Source organism: Macaca nemestrina, chromosome 8 (genome assembly GCF_043159975.1).
Source record: "Macaca nemestrina isolate mMacNem1 chromosome 8, mMacNem.hap1, whole genome shotgun sequence".
Taxonomy (NCBI): domain Eukaryota; kingdom Metazoa; phylum Chordata; class Mammalia; order Primates; family Cercopithecidae; genus Macaca; species Macaca nemestrina.
The window spans coordinates 58,126,387-58,152,306 of NC_092132.1; the positions used below are offsets into that span (position 1 = coordinate 58,126,387).

At 35.1% G+C, this 25,920-nt stretch overlaps 1 protein-coding gene across 4 annotated transcripts in view; it reads right to left on the reverse strand.

The window, feature by feature from the left end:
- Positions 1-25,920, reverse strand: part of LOC105497295 (cyclic nucleotide binding domain containing 1) — a 596,100-nt gene that overhangs the window by 253,084 nt on the left and 317,096 nt on the right. For all 4 annotated transcript variants that reach the window (XM_071068020.1, XM_071068021.1, XM_071068023.1 and 1 more), the window contains exon 5: positions 3,179-3,324. In XM_071068020.1, coding sequence (XP_070924121.1) covers positions 3,179-3,324 — 146 coding nt within the window. The remainder of the gene's footprint in view (positions 1-3,178; positions 3,325-25,920) is intronic.

The following is a 25,920-nucleotide window of genomic DNA, read 5'->3' on the forward strand; positions in this document are numbered from 1 at the left end:
AGATTTAGCTACCATATTTTTAGTTGTTAAATAAAATATAAACCACAACAGAAAATAAAATATATGCAGGTTAAAGAAATGTTAGAAGTTTAGTAACATAAAAATATTTTCAGCATTAAAAATAAATATAAAACTTAATGAAAATGAGGACTTTTGGAGTTTTTGAGATACAACCTCACCAAAGTGGGTTCAGAATGAAATAAAATGAAAGAAATAGAAGGGAAATAATACTGTAAGACAAAGGACTACACAAAGAAAACAGTAAAGGTGACATAGATATAAAAGAGAAAAACATATTTTATAGAAATGTGTTTTAATATTAACATAAAGCTAGATAATAAAAGTTTGATCTGGGATATTGTTACAGGTTGTAACTAAACAGGCAGTTCTTTTAGTTTTCATGAGCTTTAGGTTATCAATCATAAAAATGTCCCTAGTTCAGGCCATAAAAATGTAATCTAATGAAAAATTCTTCCATTTGACTTCAGTAAACTATATCTACCTACACATGTATATGGAGAGATGACTATCTGTAAAATATATTACATGCAGTAATTTTAATATAAGTACTCATATATAGTAATATTAATATAGTCAGTAAATAATAATATAGTAATCATGTTTTTGTAGCATTTTAACTTAGAGACACATAATGTGTTTTATTCACTACTTAGAAGTATAATATTGTTTTCCTGTTACTGTTTGATTGTTTATAAAAACTGAATGAGCAAGAGGTTTAGTGAATAATGGTAAGTTTAGGAAGCTTTCTTAATGAGGCTTTAAGAACTAGTGGCCAGAAAAGAGACCAGAAGGTACAAACAGCTGTGTGGAATTGCACCAGAGAAATGGAAGCCCCAGTAGCAGATTGAAAGTCAGCAGCCTGGTGATGAGGGGCTACTAGAGGGAATAGTTTAAATAACAGCAGAGGGAGGGAAACACATACATGAATAAAGAAAAAGGAGAGAGACAGACACCTAGTTGGGCCTTTTTATTAAATTGGATGAACAAAGAAATCTACAAAGGGCAGATATTTAATGAGTTGACTTCTTTGGTAGTGAAACAGATCTGAGCTGTCGGAACTAAATGCTTTAAAAACTTGAGAGGGATTTTGACACAGGTAGGTGTAAACACAGAGACTCCTAATTTTTAAGTGTTGAAAGTACACCCTATTGAAATGCAAGTTGGAATGCCTGACACTTGTGAAAGATTGAAAATTCATATTTTAATCATCAATCACCTGAGTTAAGGTGTCATCAGAATTAAACGTTTCTAATTTTAATTTTAGAAAATGTTTGAAAAAAATGTATAATTACAAATATTAACAAATGAACATTTACTGTGAGAGAATAAAACGAACTCAAATATATGTAGGAGAAAGTTAATTTTAGCCCTTTATCACCCCTCAATTTCACTCCCCTCTACTAAGGCAACAATTTTTAAAAATATGTATTTTTGGAATGTCCTTCTGGACCCACTTGTATAGTTTAAAAAAGATATATGTATATATGTGTGTGTGTGTATAAATTTAGACTTTTTCATAAATGTGTTAATATAATTTGCGGCCGGGCGCGGTGGCTCACGCCTGTAATCCCAGCACTTTGGGAGGCCGAGGCAGGCGGATCACAAGGTCAGGAGATCGAGACCACGGTGAAACCCCGTCTCTACTAAAAATACAAAAAATTAGCCGGGCGCGGTTGTGGGCGCCTGTAGTCCCAGCTACTCGGGAGGCTGAGGCAGGAGAATGGCGTGAACCCGGGAGGTGGAGCTTGCAGTGAGCCGAGATCGCGCCACTGCACTCCAGCCTGGGCTGGGCGACAGAGCGAGACTCCGTCTCAAAAAAAAAAAAAAAAAAAAAAAAAAAAAAAATATATATATATATATATATATATATATATATATATAATTTGCAATTATTCTATTTACTGTCTTTAATGTTTCTATAGCAATATATATAAATCTAGCTTATTCTTTTTAATCACTGTTTAGAATTCTATAGAATAGATATATCAAAATATGTGTAGCCAATCTTCTATTCAAGGACATTTAGGTTGTTCCCATATTTTTTACCATTATAAGTATGTTTTCAGTGATTTATAAAACAAATTAATTTTTAATTACTATCCTCAATCTAATGGCAAAGTGATGTTGAATGTTTGTCCTTTATTCCCTTTCAAAATTATTTCATCCCCTTTAAAATTCCTTTGATTTATTTTTCATTGCTTAATCACAGATTAAATAGAACTAATTATGAGAGAAGATCATTGAGGGAAAATGCTAGAAATATGTAAATTATTTCAATAGACATATATTCTTTAAAATTCCAGTTAGGTTTTAAATGTCATGATCTTGATAAACCAGGTTGTACTAACAGTGACATAATACACAGAGAACAAGTTTAGAATTGGTTGAAGTGTGTCTGAAACTCGATTCTAAGCAAGAATACTCTGTGTGATATTTGTGTTGTGCCTCAGGGGTCCTCATCTGTGGAGAATAATAATAGCAATATCTTCCTTCATTTGTTTTTCTGAGGAACAAAAAGGGATGCTTCTGACACAAAGAATGTATTAAATTATATGCCTACCCCCATAATTAAAATATAACAAGTCTATTAATATATCCACTAAGTCCTTCGTGAAGGGACCAAAAACTAAAATTGGGAAATGAAAATCTATCCAGAGAGGCTTTTTTCTCTATATCTGGATTAGTACCTGACTCAGTCAAATAATCATATTGACTGTCTGCTGTCTCACCTATGAAAATCAACACTATATTGTTACTAAATGTGTATCTCAGATATTGGTTCCAAAAGTGTGGTGCCTGCACTAGTGGCATTACCTGAGGTATTATAAACGAAATTGAGGTCTCATCCTATACCTACTGAACCAGAAATTCTGATGTTTAAACCTAACAATATGGGTCTCAGTGTGATCACTGAGTAATTCTGATTCATTCTCCAGGCAGAGAAACACTAGTGTATATCTTAAACTCTAAGTACTAAAATGTGAGATGTTATTCATTTCACTACTTATAAACTTACAAATGAAATACACCCAAATAGTATATTTTTACCACGTCAACTGAAATTGTCAAGTGAAATTTTAAGCATAATAATGATAAAGAACTCAAAATAGTGGCCTGCATTTTATCTCGACAAATTTTTCCCACATTAGTCTATTACCTGTGCTGCCTTTCAACCAGGTTTCGGAAAAGACGGTCTTACTAAGTGTTTTCAGATGCTTCTCATTTAGCTGAGAGGTTAAATTTGGAATTGTTTTCAGGTACTTCCACACAGTTTTATGTTCATATGGCGTCCTGTGAATGGGCCTCAAAAAAAAAAAAAATTACAAATTCAGAGAGTATGGCAGAAATGCAAAGAAACAAACAGATTCTTATTTTTTAAATTTCCAAATTTGTATTTTCTTTGTAGTTAGGGGTTTTTAAAAAAGAACTGTGATGCTATTATATTTTGTCTTACTAATCAACTTCAGGATTTGTTACCCTTCCAACATTAAGATGCACTTTCACAGTACTTTAAACTTTAGGAAATTACACAATGCCTTTATCATTCTTTTTAAAAAGAAAACTCAGTACTCCAATTGTAAAGTTGCATCTCTTATCAGTAGTTATTATTATAATAATAAAGACCTCTTTCAGATATTAAAAAGATTAATGTTGTTTTCACTGTTTATTCTTAATTCTTTTAAGTACTATTAAAGTTAGATCAAATGGAAATATACTTTAACACTAAAGGGGATAAATCATAAGTGAAAAGATACATATGTACTTTTAAATGAAACATGATTATCATATAATACATGGTATTTATTATTTATTTTTAATCGTTAAAACTCTTTAATAAATGTAACACTAAATCAGGATATAAAAATTCCTATCAATCTAATGTCTCAAAGGACTAACCTAGCTGTCATAAATACCATTTCAAAATACTCAGCAGTTAGCTGGGCGTGGTGGCTCACGCCTGTAATCCCAGCACTTTGGGAGGCTGAGGCAGGTGGATCAAGAGGTCAGGAGATCAAGACCATCCTGGCCAACATGGTGAAACCCTGTCTCTACTAAAAATACCAAAATACAAAATACTCAGCAGTTTTCAAGCAAATTTTTAAAAATTCATGTGAAAAATCAATTTAGCCTCATAAAGGGAATTTCAGATACCCATACCACACATATGGGTTTGACAGTAATAGTCCCAGTTTAGATATGACATAGTGTTGGCCCATCTGGTATCCATTTGTATGCATACAGGTTTATGTCTGTATCTGTTTATTGAATGATATAAATTGTGTTTTTTGTTTTGGGTTGTAGCAAAAAAAAAGTTTAAAAATACTAGCTTAGTATACAGTCTTGAGAAATAGTTTTGAGAAAACTGGCTCCCTACACAATGTCATTTACAAATTTGTTCTTCAGATGCAATAACAAATAATTCGTATTAGAAATGGCATGATATCATAACCAAAACCTAAAATATGTGCCATTGACTTAGCAGCCAAACAGGAGGTGGCAAGGAAATACTATCACAGGCTGTAAAGATAGAGGGTTTTCTTTTTTTGTTTATTTTAGTGGTAATACATTTATTAGTTGCCTGCAATAATTTATAAGGCAGATCAAGTGCCTAGAAAACTTGCTACTTCATAGAAAGTAGCTGGAAAGAGCCAGAACGTTATTGTGTTTTGTTTGCTTAGTGCTGCTTGTTTGTAGCAATATATTATTAACTGATTCAGGTTGATCAGTTTTCAAGTATAAAAGAAAGGGAATAGAGAGGCTCTAGAAAAGTGGGACATGGTTATAAAAAGCCCAGTACTTCCTCATCCCATATAGCAAGAAAGGACTTGAAAGTCATCTCAGTAAATAAAGGCGCTTAACCCTATGGCAAAGGTCTGATGAAAAGTTTGGCCTCCTCATCCAAGCCTACTTTTTTAGAAGGCCTTAAAGTAGCCTCCATGAAGAGAGAGATGGGCACAAGGAATAAGCACAGAAATAATAAATGACTTAAAAACAACGTCTACAACATAACCTTGGCTTTGGTTGCTGCCTCATAGAAGACACTGAAAACAAATAGATAAAAATTCTGTTATGTTTTTGAAGCATCTATACCACTGAAATACCTAATACTATGCTCTAAAAACAGTTTTGGCTTATTGAACTCTCAAACCAAAAGAAATTGTGCCACACTCCTCACCCTTCAAAGGGAATATAATCTCCAGTGTTCTTACATTTGTCCACCAGGTCAAAAGATAAGAGAAAACCTCCCAGATAGTGGAGCCAGGTGTTCCTCCCAAAAAACAGATCTAAGATCTAATTTTTAAAACTTCCAGTACTGTTAGGGTGGAGGTTTTTATAATACTAGCCCAGCAAAACAGCAGTGTTGCTCTTAATCAATGGCTATAATGTTTCCATTTCTTCCTTTTTTCTTAGTATGAGTTTTTATTGTAATAGCCTATTCCTGGCTCTGCTATTGTGTATCGTGTAAGAGGATAGCAACAAATAACCATATTTCTGGTTTTTATGTTAGCAGACCAGAAATATACATACTCATTCTTGATGGGGAGGAGGGTATGTCCTCTAAAATTCTGGACTTTGAAACGCGTAACTAGTGAAACTTTCTATTTTTTCTTTTGGTGAAAGAGTAAATGTATGTGTTGAAAAAAGGTATGCATAGTAGTTGGTAACTAGAAAGAGGCAGACTACAGAAGAGATGCTAGCTGTTCAAAAATGGGTTCCTTCTATCTCTAGTTACACAGCTAGAATGCACTTCAAAATCATTCTGTTGTCACCATGTGACTGAATTCTAGCCAATAGGAAGTGAACTGACACAGAGATGAAGTGCAGCATATCAAAGGGCCAAATTTTGTAAATATTTCATTTAAATCTGAAAGAATGTATATGTGCATTTGTTGGGTACAGAAATCATTTGTTTGTGTAAGAGTGTATATATAAAAACACATATACAATAAAAATGTATAATAATATATATGTACATCAGATATATTCATAATATATATATGCATGGATACATGTGTGTTTGTGCTTATGTATACATCTAAACAAGTGCTAACAAATTTATAACACTATGTGTCTGATATTCTTTCTGTAGATAAAATATATCAGTATACTTCCTTTACCAAGCGTATTGCCATTCAACAAACAGAAAAACTCATGCATAGAATTGTTAAATAACTTGCTCAAGGTCTCATGTCTAGTCAGTGACAGAACTAAGTGGCAGGGTTCAGTTTGGCCTTGAATTGTATGTTCAAGAGTTTCAGCCCATGGTCAAAAATTTTTTGTGATTTTTCAGGAACAACCACAAGCCATTATAAAGGCTTTAGCTGGCAGGCCTCCTGAGGGAAAGCTGCCCTCCCCACACCAGACTGGCTTCAGGGTCAGTGCACTGCAGTCTCTGAAGGGAGTTGCATTCAAGAACTCGGCTCCCTGGCCAGCCATGCTCTCATGCTCATCTGCATTCCTAGTCCAGGCCCTCCATTTGGAATTCTCCTTGTTGGAGGATCTTGAAGACACTTTTCTGCATTCGGACTCATTCAGCACTCAGGCATTTTCCACTTCTAACCTTTCCCCAGACATCACCCCAACCCTCAGGTCTATAAAACTGCAAAAGTCTTTGCTCAGAGCTTCCTCAACAGTGAGATAGCCATTACGTTAGTAATAATCTACCTGACCCGTAATTGGTGCATATGCTCACGGGGCACGGTGGATTTAACATGAGGTCAGTGCTACCTCCAGTTTGAGATTCTTGCTTATTCCTTCACAGTTAGTGATTAAAGACTTGACTATTACTTGCATTTGGGCTTGTTGTTTTATCAGCTATTCTGATACTTGCTGTTTCACATTCTCTCTCTCCAGCTCTTCTGAGTTCCTGAAAATGTTTTTAACCACGATCTACATTATAACTTATTACTGGTTATTATTCTAATCTTCTGTATCTTTCCTTGTATTATATGTTTTCTATCAATTTGGTCTATATATTTCTGAGGTATTTGGGTTAATACTGCAATTATGGATTTATCTGTTGCTCCCCAGAATTCAGTCACTGTGTTAACGTATTTTAAACTGATGTTATTTGATGAAAACAATCATTGCTTTTATCAGTACATAAAGTCTGTCTTTATTCCTTTTGAAATTTTTCCTTCAATTTTATCTTGTCAGCTACAGGGTTTGCATATTTCAGCTTCTCTTGGCCTATATATTTGCCTACATATATTTGTTATTTCATTTTCAAGATGATGTATATTTTGTATTTTAAACACTGAACTTCTGTCAAACAAACTATGTGGGATATCTGTTACCAATATTAAGTTTTTTCCCCTTCTCTATTAAAAATACAAAAGCTAGCTAGGTGTGGTGGCAGGCTCCTGTAAACCCAGCTACTCAGGAGGCTAAGGCAGGAGAATGGCTTGAACCTGGGAGACAGGGGTTGCTGTGAGCCAAGATTGTGTCACTGCACTACAGCCTGGGCAACACAATAAGACTCCATCTCAAACAATAAATAAATAATTTTTTAATTAAGTTTTTCAATCTCTGAACATATCTTTTCATTTACTTAGACCATCTTTACCTTCAACAATGTTTTATTAGTGTACAAGTCTTGCACGTTTTTTCTTAAATTCATTTCTAAGTATTTTAGGTCTTTGAGGGTATTCTAAATGGTTTTGTTTTCTACATTTCATTTTTGGATTTTTCACTGATGGTGTGTAGATTTGATATTTGTATATTGATCTTGTATCCTGAAACATTGCTGAATGTATTTATTATTTAAATTGAATCCACTAGATTCCTTCGGATTTTCTATATGCAAGATCATATCATTTGCAAACAGAGATAGTTTTAGTTTTCTTTTCCAATCTGATGACTTTTATTTCTTTCTCATGAATGACTATCTTAACTAGAATGTTCACTATAATGTTATATAAAAGTGGCCAGAGTAGGTATCTTTGTCTTTTCCTGATATTCGAGAGAAATCATTTAGTCTTTCTTCAGGTTAGCTGTGAGTTCCACTGATGCTGTTTATTAGATTAAAGAAGTTCTCTTCTGTTCTTATTATGTTGAGTACTTTTTTCATCATGAATGGGTGTTGGATTTTGTCAATTTTTTCATGCTAATAAAGAAAATCATGGGTTTTTTTTTTATTCTAATAATATGGTATATTACATTTGTTGATTATTAGATGTTAGAGTGATCTTGCATTACTGGAATAAATGCAATTTGGTCCTGATGGAATGTTTTTTATATGTTGCTGGATTTAGTTTGCTACTATTTTGTTGAGAATATTTGCATCAACATTCATAAGGGACATTGGTTTGTAGTTTTGTTTTCTTGTGATCCCTTTATTTGGTTTTGGTATCAGGCTAGCTTCATAGAACAAGTTGGGATGTGTTTCTCCCTTTTCTATTTTTTGAAAGATTTTGTGAAGAATTGTTTTTAGTTCCTTAAGAGTTTGGCAGAAATTACCAGTAAAACCATCTAGGACTGGCATTTGCTTTGTGAGAAGTGTTCTTTACCTAGCAATTTAGTCTTTGTTATAGGTGACTTTGGAGTTCATTTTTATTCTTGAGTCAATTTTGGCAATTTGTTTATTTCTAGAAATGTTTCCTTTAATTCTAAGTTACATCATTGTTAGCATACAGTTTATGACAGGATTCCTGTATCATCTTTTTTATTTCTGCAGTATCAGTAGAGATGTCCTCTCTTTCATTAATCATTTTAGTCATTTGAGTCTTCTCTTTGTTTTTTCTTAGTTAGCCTAGGTAAAATTTTCTATTTTGTTGATCTTTCTAAAGAACTAATTGTTTTTTCGTATTCATTTTTTATTCTCTATTTCATTTATTTCTTTTAGCACTTCAAATACGTTATGAAAATTCATTCCATTTTTGTGAGCATTCATTTCACAGCATAAATTATTTTCTCTCACTGCTTCCAGTATTCTGTTTCTTCTAATTTGAACACTGACTGTGATGTTTTTAGGTGTGGAGCTTTTTGTGTTTCTACTACTCAGAGTTCGTTGACTTCTTCTGTGAGTAGATTAACATTTTCCCTCAGGTTGGGAGGTTTTGAGCCATTCTTTCTTTAAATATTCTCTGCTCTTTTTCTCTCCTATTCTTCTGGGATTCCCTTTATCTTTGTGCTGGTACAGTGGATGGTAGCCCACAGGTCTCTGAGGTTGTATTCACATTTTGTATTGTTTTTCTTTCTATTCTTCTGACTAGATAATCAGTGAAGATGTATCTTCGAGCTTACTGAATCTTCCTTTTGGCAGCTCAAATCTGTTGTTGAACTCCACTAGCAGTTTTTTTGTTTTGTTTTGTTTTGTTTTTTAATTTTAGTTACTTACTTTTCAATTCCAGAATCTCTGTTTGTCGCTTTTTAATTTTGTGGCACTTTCTCTCATTCTGTATGTGTTGAGACTCCATTGCCATTGATGTAGTTTGGATATTTGTCCCTGCCCAAATCTCATGTTGAAATGTCATCCCCATGAGGTGTTTGGATCCTGGGCGTGGATTCCTCACAAATGGCTTGGGCCATGCTCTCAGTGATAAGTGAGCTTTCCTTCTGAGTTCACATGAGATCTGGTCATTTAAGAGTGTGTGGCACCTCCCCCCACTACATTTTCGCTTGCTCCTGCTTTCACCCTGTGACATGCCTATTGACCTTTCATCTTCCACGATGATTGTAACCTTTCTGAGGCTTCCCTAGCAGCTGAGCAGATGCCAGCACCAGGCTTCCTGTAAAGCCTGCACAACTGTGAGCCAATTAAACCCCTTTTCTTTATAAATTATCCAGTCTCAGGTATTTATTTATGGCAACGCAAGAATGGCCTAATACAGTCATAGTTTCCTCTGATTCTGTAAAGTCTATATTCCCTGCCGTGTATCGCCACAGAAATATCTACTAATTTATCTCACTTGTCATCTCACAATTGTTCAACTATTTCTGTAAATCCTTCAAATCTTTCTAAAAAACGTTTGCTGATAGGCAAAAGTTGTATGTTGTCATGATTTTCTTGAACTCTTTGGATTTGGTTTCCTTTATTTACTTTATTCTAATCATAATAGTTGATTTAAAATCTTTGTCTGCTAAGTTTAGCATTTGAATGCCCTCAGGATATCTTTTGCTGTTAACTGCATTTTTCATTCCTGTATATGGGATACCTTTGCTGTTTCTTTGCATGTCTCATAATTTTTGTTGAAAACTAAACATTTTGAATAACACAATATGGGAACTCTGGAAATAAGCTCTTCCCTCCTTCCCAGGGTCAAATAACAACAATGCCCTGTGAATGGGGTTTTTCCATGGAGTTGGTAGACAAGTCACATTGTGGTATCTTCTGGGAGCGGAGCTTTGTGAGGAGTTCCTCACCAGCTGTCTCCTCCAGTGGCTGCAAGCCTGCTGGTTTTCATAGCTGCTGTGATTCAAGGTTATCACATAATTGGAAAAAGGAAGATTAAAACAAGTCAATATAAAAATGCTACAAACTCTGCTTTTCTTACCTAGGCTCTACTATTTTTGTTGAATAAATGTATATTGTTGCAAACATTTGACTAATTTCCAGGTTTTTGAAAAGCTTATTTTGACAGTTTTTTTCTAGCATTTCATTGTTTTCATAAAGGAACAGTTTCACAGAGGTTTTCACTCCACCATTCTCAAAGTCCTACACTCAACATTGACTCTTGAATCTCTCTAATCTACAGCAATACCTACAATTTCCTCCCACAGATGAAGGCCGACCTGTATTGCAAGCACCTAATGACAAGGGTTAGGGGAGTGCACATGAAACCTGAGGGAGGGAAAATAAAAATATTTGATAAACACTGTTGACTAACAGAAAAGATTAAAGTCACTCAAAAGTTACAGCTTTTTATCATTTTGCTAAATGAATGTCCTTGTAATTTACATATTCTAACTCAAAAATTAAAAATATGATTTTATATAACTACTATAATCTTTTTCTGGAAATATCATTCCTGATCAATTTCTATTTTTCACCTTCCTTCTGACCTTCTACATGAGTATCCAAGAATGTATTTAGAATACTTGATTTGGGCCATGGAGAAACAGAAGTGCTAGAAACACCCATTTCACCTCCTGTTACCACCTTTCTTCCTTGTTTGTATTAACCTATTTTTGCACTGGTCTTAAGGCCTTCCCAGGCTACACTCTGGCAAATGATCAGCAGCATACTCTGCAACTCTGAAATTAAACCTCTTGAATCTAACATACACCCCTGTGTGTATCATCCTTGCGAGGATAAATAAAGACATTCAGGTATGAAAAGTTGGCTTTCACTTCTCTAAATTTGGCCTTCACGTCTCTCTCTTAACCTCTAGTCTTCTAAATTGTCAGGAACACCTTTTACACACATTGTACCCATTCCTTTCTTGCCAGTGCTTCCTGGCACATTCTTAATAGGAAATACTTCGGTGAATAAAACTAGATTAACAAAAAGTCATACATTGAGAGGTGTTTCATAAACTGAAATCCCCAAAGTATTATTAGTAGTAGCTCTTTAATTGTGTTGTTATTATCATTATTAGTTATCAGACCACATAGAGTGGTGTATAAAAAATACTATTCCCTTATATTTTCATTAATTCAACTTTCTATATACTTCTAGACCCAATTCCAGCTGAGGGCCAAAAGCAAAATTTTAGTGTATTTCAGAGATTTCAGGCATTTCAGTGGGAAACAAATAATTTCATGTTGTTGTTTCTTCTCTTTCCTCTCTCAGTGATCACCTCAAACCTAGGGGCTTATAGTCATGGGTATCTGGCTTCTGATCATTAGTATTCATGTGGGGTGGCATCTGCTGAGCTGTAATTATCATGTATAGCCTTCGGCATCCGTGCTGACATCCACTGAATCGCTCAGTGTTCCCAGTTGTAGGTACTTATGACCTTGGTGTTCTAAAGCTCTTGCAAATCTGTTGACTTTTCACTCTCAGGCAATTCTTCGCACTTCTTGCTGATAAGAAGAGACTTTGACTACTTTTGTGAACATCTGTGAGGCCATGAAAAATTGCTTAGGACTCTCTTAAGGTTTCTATACTCCTAATACTAATTATATTTACTCAGTTGTACAAAGGAAAAGGAGCTTTTGCATTTGTCTGCAACTTATCTAATCTTTCTAACAATCTCAAATCTGCTCAGTTGAAGAGTAACCCAAAACAAAACCAAAAAAGCCTTGCACTTGTCTCTTAAAAATATCACATCTTCTGATATAAACAATTTCTGTTCAATTTAAATGTTGAGACTAACACAAAGTTTAAGTCCCCCTCCTAGCTGATTTACACGGCCTTCCTTAGAGGGCTTAGACTCTTAGTAAAGATGCTTAGCCTTCCAGCGTTACTCCACCCCAAATTTTTCTACCTGTGAGGGAGTATAAGTGTTCAAAAGCATTGATTCTGTCCTGTGGCTGTGGGTAGAGGAATAACTGATTTGAATATGCTCGAAATTCTGAAGTAACATAGTCAACTTATATTACTGAACACATAAAAAAAGCCATTAACTTAGATAGGATGCTTGCCAAAAACAAACAAACAAACAAAAAACAAAACAGTAAATCAGAACACTCAGGTACAAGCAAGGGAAGAAATCAGTGAAGAAATATGCTATAAGAAGCAATATTTAAATCAGGCATGGTAGCTCATGCGGTAATCCCAGCATTTTGGGAGGCTGAAGTAGGCAGATCACCTGAGGTCAGCAGTTCAAGACCAGTGTGGCCAACATGGTGAAACCCCATCACTACTAAAAATACAAAAATTAGCAGGTGTGGTGGTGCATACCTGTAGTCCCAGCTACTCAGGAGGCTAAGGGAGGAGAATTACTGGAACCCAGGAGGCAGAGGTCGCAGTGAGCCAAGATTGCACCATTGCGCTCTAGCCTGGGCAGCAGAGCAAGATTCTGTCTCAAAAATAAAAATTTTTAAAAAAGAAGCAATATATAAACTGAGGATCAAAAAGTCAATTTTCGGCCGGGCATGGTGACTAACACCTGTAATCCCAGCACTTTGGGAGGCCAAGGCGGGTGGATCACTTGAAGTCAGGAGTTCAAGACCAGCCTGGCCAACATGGTGAAACCGTGTCTCTACTAAAATTAACCGGATGTGATGGCATGCACCTGTAATCCATTATTTGGGAGGCTGAGGCAGAAGAATCACTCGAATGTGGGAGGTAGAGGTTGCAGAGAGTCAAGATTGTGCCACTGCCCTCCAGCCTGTGTGACAGAGCGAGACTCCATCTCAGGGAAAAAAAAAAAAAAAAAAAAAAAAAAGTCAATTTTCTCAAAGAAATTAAAACACTAAAAAATTACTAAATGGGGTGGGCATGGTGGCTCACGCCTGTAATCCCAGCACTTTGGGATGCTGAGGTGGATGGATCATGAGTTCAGGAGTTCGAAACCAACCCAGCCAACATGGTGAAACCCCCGTCTCTACTAAAGATATAAAAAATCAGCTGGGCATGGTGGTGGGTGCCTGTAATCCCAGCTACTCAGGAGGCTGAGACAAAAGAATTGCTTGAACCCAGGAGGCGGAGGTTGCCGTGAGTCGAGATCACGCTATTGCACTCCAGCCTGGATGACAGGGTGAGACTCTGTCTCAAAAAAAAAAAAAAACTACATGAAGAACAAATCATGTTACAAATGCACACACATACATATACACACAAAACACACATACACAAAACCTGAATGTAAATAAAATAACTCTAGTCTCTCAGGATAAATTAATAAACTACGGAACTAGGGGAAACATACAATTTACTCATTTAAAATGGAATCAAAATATTCTATGTAGAAAGATACACATATTAACATTAGTCAAAATATTAAACATTAAAAATAAGTATTCAGTAATAAAGGAATGGTTAAAGCCTTACATTTTTCAAAGGGGATATTAGCTAGCTTATTGTAGAATCAGGCATATAATGCAGAATTTTAGGTGGCAACAGAAATCTACAATATTGGTGACACATTATTAGGCATTTGGTTACATAATTAAGAATATATCCAAAATACCTATCCTAGGGACAAGATTATAAGTGATTCTTAATGATCTATTTTTATAATTGAAAAACGCCATAATTAAAATGTTTACTTTAGACACTAGTTTTAAGAGTATTAATGATTCAAAACTCACTACCTTCTTAAACATTGTTCCCCTTAACTATGTGTTTTTCAACTGTCAATTTATCATACCACTTATTTCTATTGCCTGGTTTCTTTTTCCTTCAAAACAAGATAACTGTACACTAGGCCATGGTTCCACAACCTTTTTGGTACCAGCGACTGGTTTAGTGGAGACCATTTTTTGGGATGATTCAAGCACATTACATTTATCATTAAATTCTCATAGGGAGCGCACAACCTAGATCCCTTATGTAAACAGTTTACAATAAGGTTCATGCTCCCATGAAAATCTAATGCACTGATCTGACAGGAAGTGGAGTTCAGCTTCCCTCCCTTGCTGGTACTTATCTCCTACTGTGTGGCCCTGTTCCTTAGGAGACACCATATCAGTCAATGGCCCAGGGTTAGGGACCCCTGTACTAGTATATACATGAAATAGTAACTATTGCTTATTTTATTTTATCCGTTAAACTCTTATTCTAAATTACTGGTATACCTTAGCAAAGGAGTTGGACATTCTCTTTATTATTTATTTACTTACACTTACCTTTAAGATATCAAATTTGTTTAATTTGAAGGAATATCTGACTACCTAGGTATTAGAAATGCTGTTAAGACACTTCCCTGTTCTTTTATAGACAAATATAAAAGAAAAAAGTTAATAAAACAGGAATATTCTGATTACAAAAAAGACTTCATTCATGGAGAATTGCCAGAAGGCTTGTGGTCTCTAAAAGTGAAAGGAAATTTCAGAGATGCTGATTATTGTTACGTCTCAATGATATGAAAGAATCAAAGAAAATATCCCTATGTCCTGTCATAAAACAATCAACTTTTAATTGGAAGTGAATTTATTTGGGGATAGAACTGATTCATGTATTTGAAAAGCTGTCAAATTAAAGAGGGATTAAGATTATTCTTTCTGGCAATTATGAGTAGAAATTATTAAAATGTGATTTTTTTCTAATTAAAAAGTACAATTAAAAATACTAAATCAATAAAGCAAGTCTTTGGGGAGCTATACATAAAATGCCAGCGTTAGCTCTTTATCCAAGTCCTCCTGCTGTTTTGAGTTTACACATTCTTTAATATTAGTCAAATATAAATAACCAAATATTAACATGAGGCTCAGTCCCATATGCTATGGAAACTTGATAATCCTTTAATATCCCCGAGAATTTGGGGGAAGCTTATATTTCTCTCAATCAATTCTTGTTAATTTTCTATTTTCATTGAATGCTTAATCTCTGTTCTGGAAGTCAGAATTTTCTGTGGTTAGTTTATTTTGTTTTATTTTAAATAAAAAACATATCCTTCCTACATATAAGATTGAAGTCAAATAGAGAAGAGATTACCACTTATTTTCCATTTGTAATATTTTCACTAATGTTATCACATGATTCTTGTGATAGAAGGATTGGGCAAGAGCAGTTGTATTCAATTACACACATGAACACACATATACAGACACAGAGCACCTTGTTCAAACTAAAGCTTAGAGTGTAAATGAAGTTAATAAAAGTGGCACTATGCTAGTTAAAAGAATGGACAGGTAGGTCAGTTGCCACACTAGACCTCTTCTTACCCTACACATACCTGAAAGAACAATTAGGAATTCATAGGTCTGATGTGAAATTATAGGGGATCCAAGGTTCTCAACATGCATACTAATTTTAATTAGTTGGTTGCTCACTATGTTTCATGTTACTATCACACAGTTAGAGCATCAAGGAATTACGCTTTCTAATCCAATCTCCTGCTTTTTAAATGAGAAAGCTGAGGTTTAGATATGCTAAGTAACTTGCCCAAGGTCACATGAATAATAACTTGTGGAAACAAGGATTTTTATCTCAGGGAGTCTCATTACAGAGCCTAGATTTCCACCCACTTTAGCCCCTACATTATATCAAATTTTTATTATAGTGATTTTCACTTATTTTGAGTTACTAGGGCTAAATGAATCAGGGTAGGAGATGTTCCAGGTTTATCACATCTGACATACAATAAACTAAAAAGAATACAAATGTATAAATTAAAAATTTGGTGCAAATGTGAATAATTGTTTAGAAAAAGAAGAAAGTACAACAAATCACAAAGTTTGAAAAGCTGGATAATTTAAAACATCATCAAATCTAGAAAAAATATAAAATTTTATTAATTAGTTGTCTGTGTCACTCCATTTTACTTATTTTTCTTACTTCTTAAATTACACTTAAAAATATTTTCACACCTTTGTATGACAACAATTTTTTATCATTTTGATAGAATAGACTCTTCCCTCTAGCTTGGTTGATATAATTTTAAAAATTATTCTCAATAACATAGAAATATTTCCTTTAGCTTCACAACCAATTATTGGTAATATTATATAAAATTTTTAGAATTCTTGTCAATTTTAGGAAAATCTCTATCTGAATTTCTTTCATATATGGGCTAGGAGATTTAGAAAGGTTTTCCACAGATTTTGATTCTCTCTCCACTTTTAAAAGTATATGCCACTTCTGTGCCCACATGCTTTTGGTGCCAGGTAGCTATAAACCCTGTTGCTTCATGTTAAACTGCTGGGTCCACACAGTGGGCAGTCAGGGTGTTTCTTGACAGGCATTTCTACACTAGCACAGCTAGCAATAATTGCACACACATCAATGACTAAGAACCAAAAATTATATCCCACTAGACTCAAATGAAATGTATCTCTAACTTAACTTTCCCTAAACTGGATTCTCAAAATGGTCAAGCCAACTCCAACACCAGGTGCCATGAAAAGTGAGTGTAAGAAAAAAAGTTGGCAGGTGTGATGGTTAATATTAGGTGTCAACTTGAATGCATCAAGGGATGCCTAGATGGCTGGCAACATATTGTTTCTGGGTGTGTCTGTGAAGGTGTTACCAGAGAAGACTGACATTTGAGTTGGTGGAATGGGAGAGGAAGACCCACCCTCAATTTGGGTGGGCACCATCCTATCTGCTGCCAGTGCAGCTAGAACAAAGCTGGTGGAAGAATGGGGATAAGTTTGCTTGCTGATTCCCCTAATTCTCTCTATCTTCCCATGCCTGATGCTTCCTTCCACTTCTCCTGCTCTTGAACCTCAGATTCCCTGTCTTTGGCCTTTGGACTCTGGGACTTGCACCAGCGTCTTCCTGGGGACGCTTGGGCCTTCTTCTATAGACTGACGCCTACGCTGTTGGCTTTCCTAGTTTTGAGGCTTTCAGACTTAGACTGAGCCACTACTGGCTTTTTCTTTCCCCAGCTTACAGACGGCATATGGTAGGGCTTTGCTGTATAATCATGAAAGCTAATTCTCCTTAATAAACTCTATTATATCTATAAATATAGATATGTGTATCTATATCTATATCTAAATAGATATAGATATATGTATCTATATGTATCTATATCTAAATATATATCTCCTATTGGTTCTGTCCTTCTGGAGAATCCTGACTAATACAGCAGGCAAAGGAAAAATACATGATTACAGTGAAAATGTCTTACTTTTACAAATATTACAGAAACTTATGAGCATGTGAATATATTTCTAGAGCCTCTTTAAGGGCCTTTGAAGCGACCCATGAAAATTAAATGACAAGCCTAAAGTTTAAGCTTTATTACATTTAGGGAAAGGGTAAATCTACCTCTGAGTTAAGATCAAATTATTACACAAAAGAAACAGTAAGAAAATAGACCCATTAATGAAGCTGGATTAAAAACATACAAGACTTTGAATCTGGAGTGAAAGAGGGTAGTAATGGAAAAAAAAATAACATGGAATAAGGCACACAGAGAACAATAAAATTATGAGCTTGAATCAGAGGGCATGGAGGAATCAGCTCAGATTTACAACCTGGAAAAATAATGGTAGAAATGAAAACTTAGGTCATCAGCTGGAAACAGAATACCTGGGAGTCTCCTACATTTGGATATATATGTCCCTAGAAAATGTATCCTGCACACCCAGCCACGTGAGTTCCTCAAGGATCCAAAAAGCTTGCTGAAATTTGATGGCATATGTTTGGGGGTACATGAACATATTCAGAAATTGTACAGCTAAAACCCTGGGCCTTAGCAAGTATATAACATTTGACCAAATGTTCTATGAGCCACAGATTAATGGAATAGAAAAATCCACCAAAAATGTTCATTTTAATTACAGGACGCACACAGGCAAGCTCTTGGACCTTCATAATAGTTTTAGAAGTAGCACCGTGGCTGTTATAAAATTATTTAAAACTATTAAAAATGTGACTTTCTCCTCAAATGTCCCTTTTTTCTATATATCCCTTTTTCCTGCATGTTTTCAAGCAAACTACTGTAAAATTCTTTTCCTAGAATATAGGGTGTACTTGAAGTATTTCTTGAATCATTAATCATTAATATGCACATCACTTTCTGTCTGACTTTCCATTTGAATTCCCTAATCAGTCAAGGATGAATGAACAGAATAACAATTGATTTTATTTGATCATCCAAATTCATATGACAAATGCTTATCATTATCAGTTTTTCCAGAAATTGGGTTTGGTCATTTGTGGAGTGCACACATCAGAGGCACAGCACGCTTTTGGTTCTCTCTGCTATTCTTATACACCACTGAAAATTGAAAGATTAATGCCAACAAATTTAACTCTTCAAGCTTAAAAAACCTCTTATAATTAGAAAATAGATTACTAATTTTTTTACATGCTTCCTTTTCTTGTTTGGGGAGGATGGCTGGGCTTTTTCTTGTAGAGAAAGAGGAATTAAAGGACATGGTATACCCTCCAGAATACTACAGTAGCATATTTCCTTTCATTTCACCAGGAGAAAATTGAAGTAAATAATAAGCTTGTCTGCCAACTGCACATTTTTTAAAGGAGGGATGGGTCATAAAACACGCTTACTTTATCTACATGTTTATAGTTCCAATGCCAAGCTTGAAAATTATGAAAATCCTCAGGCAAGTTACCTCATCAAAGAGCACTTCCTTAGCATCAATCACAAACTCAGTTCAGACGATCTGAGTGGCTAACAATAGTCACACAAAAGAGAGCATAAGTTCTCAGAACACTTCAAACGTTGCCTGTAATCTCACTTCCTGAACACACCTAGCAGCCGTAAACACAATAATCACAGATTACTGAAATACACAGATGCTTTGAACTAATGTTGTTGAAGGTTTTCTACATCTTTTGTGCTTAGACATTTGAAGAAGTTGCTTCTACCACACACAAAAAATTGATGAGATGAATTTTTCTGTGGAAAAAAAATGAACACCATTCTGTTGGAAATCTTAATTATTCTTCATATAATCACACTATTTATCTTTTTCTTGTGTTCAAAAGTATACAATAACTACATGTCAGGTTCAGAAATCAAGCAACAGCTTCTACCTACATGTTAGACTTTTTAAGTCAACCAAAAAAGACCATTTACTGTCTGTTTGTTTGTTTATATTCATTATTCTTTTTTTTGAGATGGATTCTCTCTGTTGCCCAGGCTGGAGTGCAGTGGCATGATCTCAGCTCACTGCAACCTCCACCTCCCGAGTTTAAGTGATTCTCTTACCTCGGCCTCCAAAATAGCTGGGATTACAGGTGTATGCCATCACGCCTATCTAATTTTTGTATTTTTAGTAGAGATGGCCAGGCTGGTCTCAAATTCCTGACCTCAGGTGATCCACCCACCCTGGCCTCCGAAAGTGCTGGGATTACTGGTGTGAGCCACTGCACCCAGCCTCCTTCATTTATTTATTCATCCAATAGTTTTGTGCAATGGTTAATTTTCAGGTAATAATCCAAACACTGGCATATAACAAAAGTAAAGACAGATCTTGTCCTTGCCTCACACAACTTAAAATCAGACATTAAATACAACTTATGCATGTGAAAGTGATATAAAAGGCAGAGTACTGTGTGTCATGGAAAGTAGTGGAGAGACATAACCTAGTCTAGGGGAGCAGGGACATTCGCAAATGTTTCCCAGTGATCATGGTGTATAAACCGACATGTGAAGAGTAAGTTGGCAGTGGAGAAAGAGAGGATATATCAATGTTTCAGGAATAAAAAATTCCTTGTACAAACATGCAGAGTCAAGTATTCAAGAAACACTTGGGAAAGAAAGTTCAGTGTGGTTGGAGCAGAGAGAGTAATGAGGAAACTGGGCATAAATTGAAGCTAAAATGATAGGCAGGGCGAAATCCCAGAAAGCATTATAACCCTTGTTAAGAATTTTAGACATTGTCATTAGGAAAAGTAAAGTCATCCAAGGACTTTATTAAGAGGAATAACTGGGAAGATTTACATTTTGAAAGTTCAGTCTGGCTATGGAGACTGGATAGATTAGGGTATTGTAAAACTAATGTTCTGGGATCAGTTAGAGAGATAGTACAATGAATTATGTAATTAGCAATTCCAGATCAAGTTATTAAAATTAGTTTGCAATATATTTAGTGAAATTAAGGGTCAAGAAAAAGATGGTACAATTCAAGATGAGGCAAGCAATTTGTCCTTCCATAGGAGTTAACACTGGTGTCATTGCTATTGCCAACAATGATGACTTGAGGGGCTTTGTCAGGATTGCTGACTGGTAATGCTGGTTTGAAATTTTTCCAGTCCAAAATAATCTGTTATGTTTGGTGTCTTAAACTGGTGCCTATATTTAGTTACTGTCAAAATGCTAGCCAAAAAAAAAGAGAAGGATATAAGAAATATATTATTCCCTCTTTAGCATATCTTTTAAGATATGCTCTATCCTCATATAAAGTTAGAACCATGGTAATTTACAAAGATAAACTTCAATAACTCTTACTCTTCCATCATTTATGGGATAATATCTGCATAGCAAACACACACAAAAAATCACATGGATCAGACAGATATATAGGTAGTTATAGGAATAAATATATACATAATTTAAATATTTATATAGTGATGTTTTAATATTTGGTATATAGATAGATATGTACAGATATATATTGAGATATCGCTATATAAATCTTTTAATATTTAAATATAAAAATGTTGCCTTTTTGAATATTGATTTTTAAAATGGCAATATAGGGAAAATTCCTTAGATATTGAGTAAAAGAGAAAAACAAATATGTTGCATAATATTGTCAATTATGTACTTGAATATTTTCTACTTGGCAGGAAAAATTGACACTTGAAGCACAGATTTATCAAATCAATGATAATTAATCCATTTCTATTGCTTTTGGGATGCCCAAAAATCTCTAAGCTAAATTTAATGCTAAGACAGATCAGCTAGGTCAGCTAAGGTGATTAGTATATCTCCCCTCCTCTTCTCCATAACTTTTGTTTCCTTGTTTGCATTTTAACAACCTTGCCATATGCATATGTTGGTAGAAGTCACTCAAACTATTTTTTAAAAATTACTTACACTATATATTTAATAATAAATTTAAAATGGGAATTTTTATTTAAATAAATAAAAATAAAAATTCAAAAATAAATTTAAAATAGGAATTAAATTTTTTAATAAATTAGAAGTAGGCACATTATATTGTGGTTCACTGATTAAAATAAGATATAAAGAACTGCCTATATTTAGTTTCTCCCAGCAGTGTATACAATTGTCTTTAGAAGAATTCTCTCATTTATTTTTGTTGTTTGTTTGTTTATTGTTTCTTTTAACTTTGGAGAAGTCTGAAGTAGATATGGAAAAGGATAATAACTAGGAATAGGGCAGAAAATGGAACTGGAATGATGGTTGTAAATTTAGAAAATGGTCAAGAAATATTTTTGGTACTTGATTAGATTGGCTAAAGAGAGAAGAAACCTTTGAAAACTGCCAATTTATGGTTTATGAAATTATAAATATTATGTAGAATTTATTGAGATGAGGAAGGCTGCAGAAGAAAAACTTTAGTTCAGTTTTAGATATGGAAAGTGAGACATACCACATAAGAATATGAAATAGGTATTTAATTATAAGTAAATCCAAATTACTACAGAAAAAAATTAAAGTCAGAATAAATACATTTTGACGTAGGTTTCTGTTAAATATGGATAAACAAGTACTAATTTAAACACCTGCTGGAAACATCTATAAAAGAGACAACATATGCAAAATAATTGTTTTGCAGATATTGAACATCAGGCAAAGACAAACAGTAAACCTTGGAAACAAGGAACAAATAAAGGTAAAGTTTATGATTTATCTAGTATACAGAAGAGAGAAAATTTCTATGATAGAGAATGAGATGAGGGAATCCAGACAGTTTCCTTAATTGAGGAGATATATCTGAGGAGACAGTCAAAGGAAGTTACATGGGTCAGAGTTCTCAGAGAAAATTATTGTAGAGGAGAAAAATGCAGAGAGGGAGAGAGAGCACCAGAGATTTTCAAAAAGAATCTGTTGAATTATTAATGAGTATTTATCACTGCTCACATGTGAAAAAACTATCATGGACCGGAAAATGAAGCACCTAAAAAGATTAGAGGGAACAATGTCTGGAGCTCACATAGGCCTGGGAATAGTTCTTGTTTCTAAAAAGCAGAGTAGAAACCTTATAATTCACAGGATATAGGATAGACCACATATGAGAGTTTTGCCTATGCATTAGGAAAAAATGTGCCATATACAAAATGCTGTGCTGATCCTGCCTAACAATATCTAAAAGCAAGATTCTAAAGTATCGATGTGTTTCCAATAAACTTAACTAATTTTGGAACAAAGTTCAAACTATGTATGATGATATAAACATGTTCAGCAGCCACCAAGGTAAAATTAAAATAACTAGCACCAAATAAAAAATTACTAGGCATACAAAGAAGTAAATACTAATAGAACTGCAGAGATTAATAGAAAAAAAATATGCAAATGTAGTCAAATTTCCACATCATATTTCAAGAATTGATAGAAAAACAGAAAAACAGTAAGGTTATAGAAATCTTGAATTTAACCTCATTGATGTTTATAAAACAATCACCTCAAAAAAGAGCAGAATATACATTCTTTTCAATTGTATGTGGAACATTTATCAAGACTGTATTATATACCATAAAACAAATCTCAGTATATTTGTAAAAATCATACAAAGTATATCCTTAGACCACAATATAATTAATTTAGAAATCAATAACAGAAAGTTCTCTGAAAAATCCCCAAATGTATTAAAAAAATAACATATTTAAGAAAATCCAGAAGTCAAATAAAAAACTCAAAATATAATTTTAAAATACTTTAAAATAAATTAAAATGAAAATGCAACATATTAAAACTTGGAGATGCAACTAAAATAGTAGCTATAAAAAAATATACAAGGAAATAGCCAAGATGGCTGATAGATGCAGCTGGGAAGAGCTTCTACCACTGAGAGGCCACTGAGAGAGACCATACCATTAAGTACATCAGCAGACTCTGAACAGATCTTCAGAAAGAAGGTGTTGGGAGTGGATATAGGGAGGCTGTAGACCCAGAAGCTGAAAGAGGAGAAAGTCAGGTTGCCAAGCACCAGACTCATCCCTGGCCCCCATTGGTTTCTAGGGAAGGGGTGAGTGAAATAATCATGGAGCAATCCACTCTAGCCGTAGACCTCCAGGATCCTAGCTGCAGGTGACCCCATGACCCCCCCACATGGACATTTGAGTTGGAAGGGAAAACTGCCAGGAGAGATGGAAGAGATAGAACTCCAGTCTGCATGAAGCCTAGAGGGTTTGGCATGGGAAAGGCTGCAGGGGAGCACTGTCATGGGTGTCCACCTCTAAGACTTGCCATACTCCTCCTCTAGGTGGCTTTAGCCTTTATTACCAGCCAGGCCTGGAGAGAGCAGGGCTGTCTTTCCCAAGGGGTCAGTCTGATCTGAATGCTCCTCTGTCTGCTGGTATCTCCCAAGGTCCTGCCTGGCCAAACCCATTTGCCACGCAGCCTCAGCTGCCCCACTGAAAAGATTGCTGTCAGCCATGGTGCTAGCTCTTTTGCTCACAGACTATTACACTCCTATCAGAGCACTTTTGCAGATGAACCCCTGCTGGCACAAAGCTTCCTGCAGCATTCTCCCACTGGTGCACACTGCAAATGCTGTGAGCATTTCCAGTCTGTGAGCACATGTGTGCAGCCCCGTCTGCCACCTCCCTGGCAACACTCATCTGTGGCCCCCTGTCACCACAGTGGTGAGCACAGACCCATTACTTCTGCTGCTGTGCACACATGTATGGCTCTCCCTGCCATTCTACTGCAGTGTTTTGCTGGCAGCCCTTATTGGAGTGTTGTTGCCAGTGAACTGGGAACACCCCAGGCTCTCTAGTGTAGCAAGTGTTTGACCCCAAAGGGCCAGAGAACAAAGTGATAGGCCTGGTCCCAGTGCTCCCAGGGTTAGAGCACATAGCCCAGCAATGCTGAACTGAGCTTTGGCCCCCTGAAAGCATCCAGAAATGAAACCAATCAACTAAACTCAACATATACCACAATCAAACCCTCAAGGGTATCATGGAATATAAAAGCAAAAAGTCCTACCTAAGCACAGCAACTTCAAAGATTAAAGGACTATCAATCCACACAGATGAAAAAGAGCTAGTGCAAGAATTCTAGCAACTCTAAAAGCCAGCGTCTTCTTACCTCTAGCTGACCACATTAGCTCTCCAGAAATGATCCTAAATCAGACTGAAATGGCTGGAACAACAGACATAGAATTCAGAATCGGGATGGCAGGAAAATCCATCAAGATACAAGAGGAGGCTGAAACTCAATCCGAGGAAAGCAGTAAAACAATACAAAAGTGGAAAAATAATATAGTCATCGCTAGTAAAAAATAAAAAATAAAAAAAACAACAGAAAAACAAACAAAGCTGAAGGTATCACACTACCTGATTTCAAACTATACTACAAGGCTACAGCAACCAAAATAGCATGTTACTGATACAAAAACAGATACATATAGCTATAAAAGAGACTAGAAAACCCAGACATAAAGCTGTATACCTACAACCATCTGCTCTTTGACAAAGTCAACAAAAATAAGCAGTAGGGAAAAGACTCAATATTCAATAAATAGTGCTGGGATAATAGTCTAGCCATATGTTAGACTAAAACTGGACCCTGTCCTTTCACCATATTCAAAAATCAACTCAAAATGAATTAAAGACTTAAATGTAAGACCCCAAATTATAAGAATCCTGGCAAAAACTAGGAAATGACATTTTGAACATAGGACTTAGCAAAAATTTCATGACAAAGTCTCCAAAAGCAATTGTAACAAAACAAAAATACACAAACGTGACCTAATTAAACTAAGGAGGTTCTGCACAGGACAAAGAAAGAAAGAAATTATCAGCTGAATAGGCAGAAAACCTATTAAATGGGAGAAAATATTTGCAAACTATACTTCAGACAAAGGTCTAATACTCAGAAACTATTAGGTACTTAAACAATCAACAAGCAAAACAAACAACGTCATTTAAAAATGGGCAAAGGACATGAACAGACACTTCTCAAAAGAAGGCACATAAGCAGGCAGCAAACATATGAAAAAATGTTCAACATCACTAGTCATTAGAGAAATACAAATCAAAACCACCATGAGATACCATCTCATATCAGTCAGAATGGCTATCATTAAAAAGTCAAAAAATAACAGATGCTGGCAAGGTTGTGGAGAAAAGGGAATTCTTGCACACTGTTGGTGGGAATATAATTATTTCAGCTATTGTGTAAAATGGTTTGGCAATATCTCAAAGAAACAAAAACAGAATTATCATTCAACGCAGTAATTCCATTATTAGATATATACCCAAAGGAATATAAATAGTTCTACCATAAAGACATGCACACA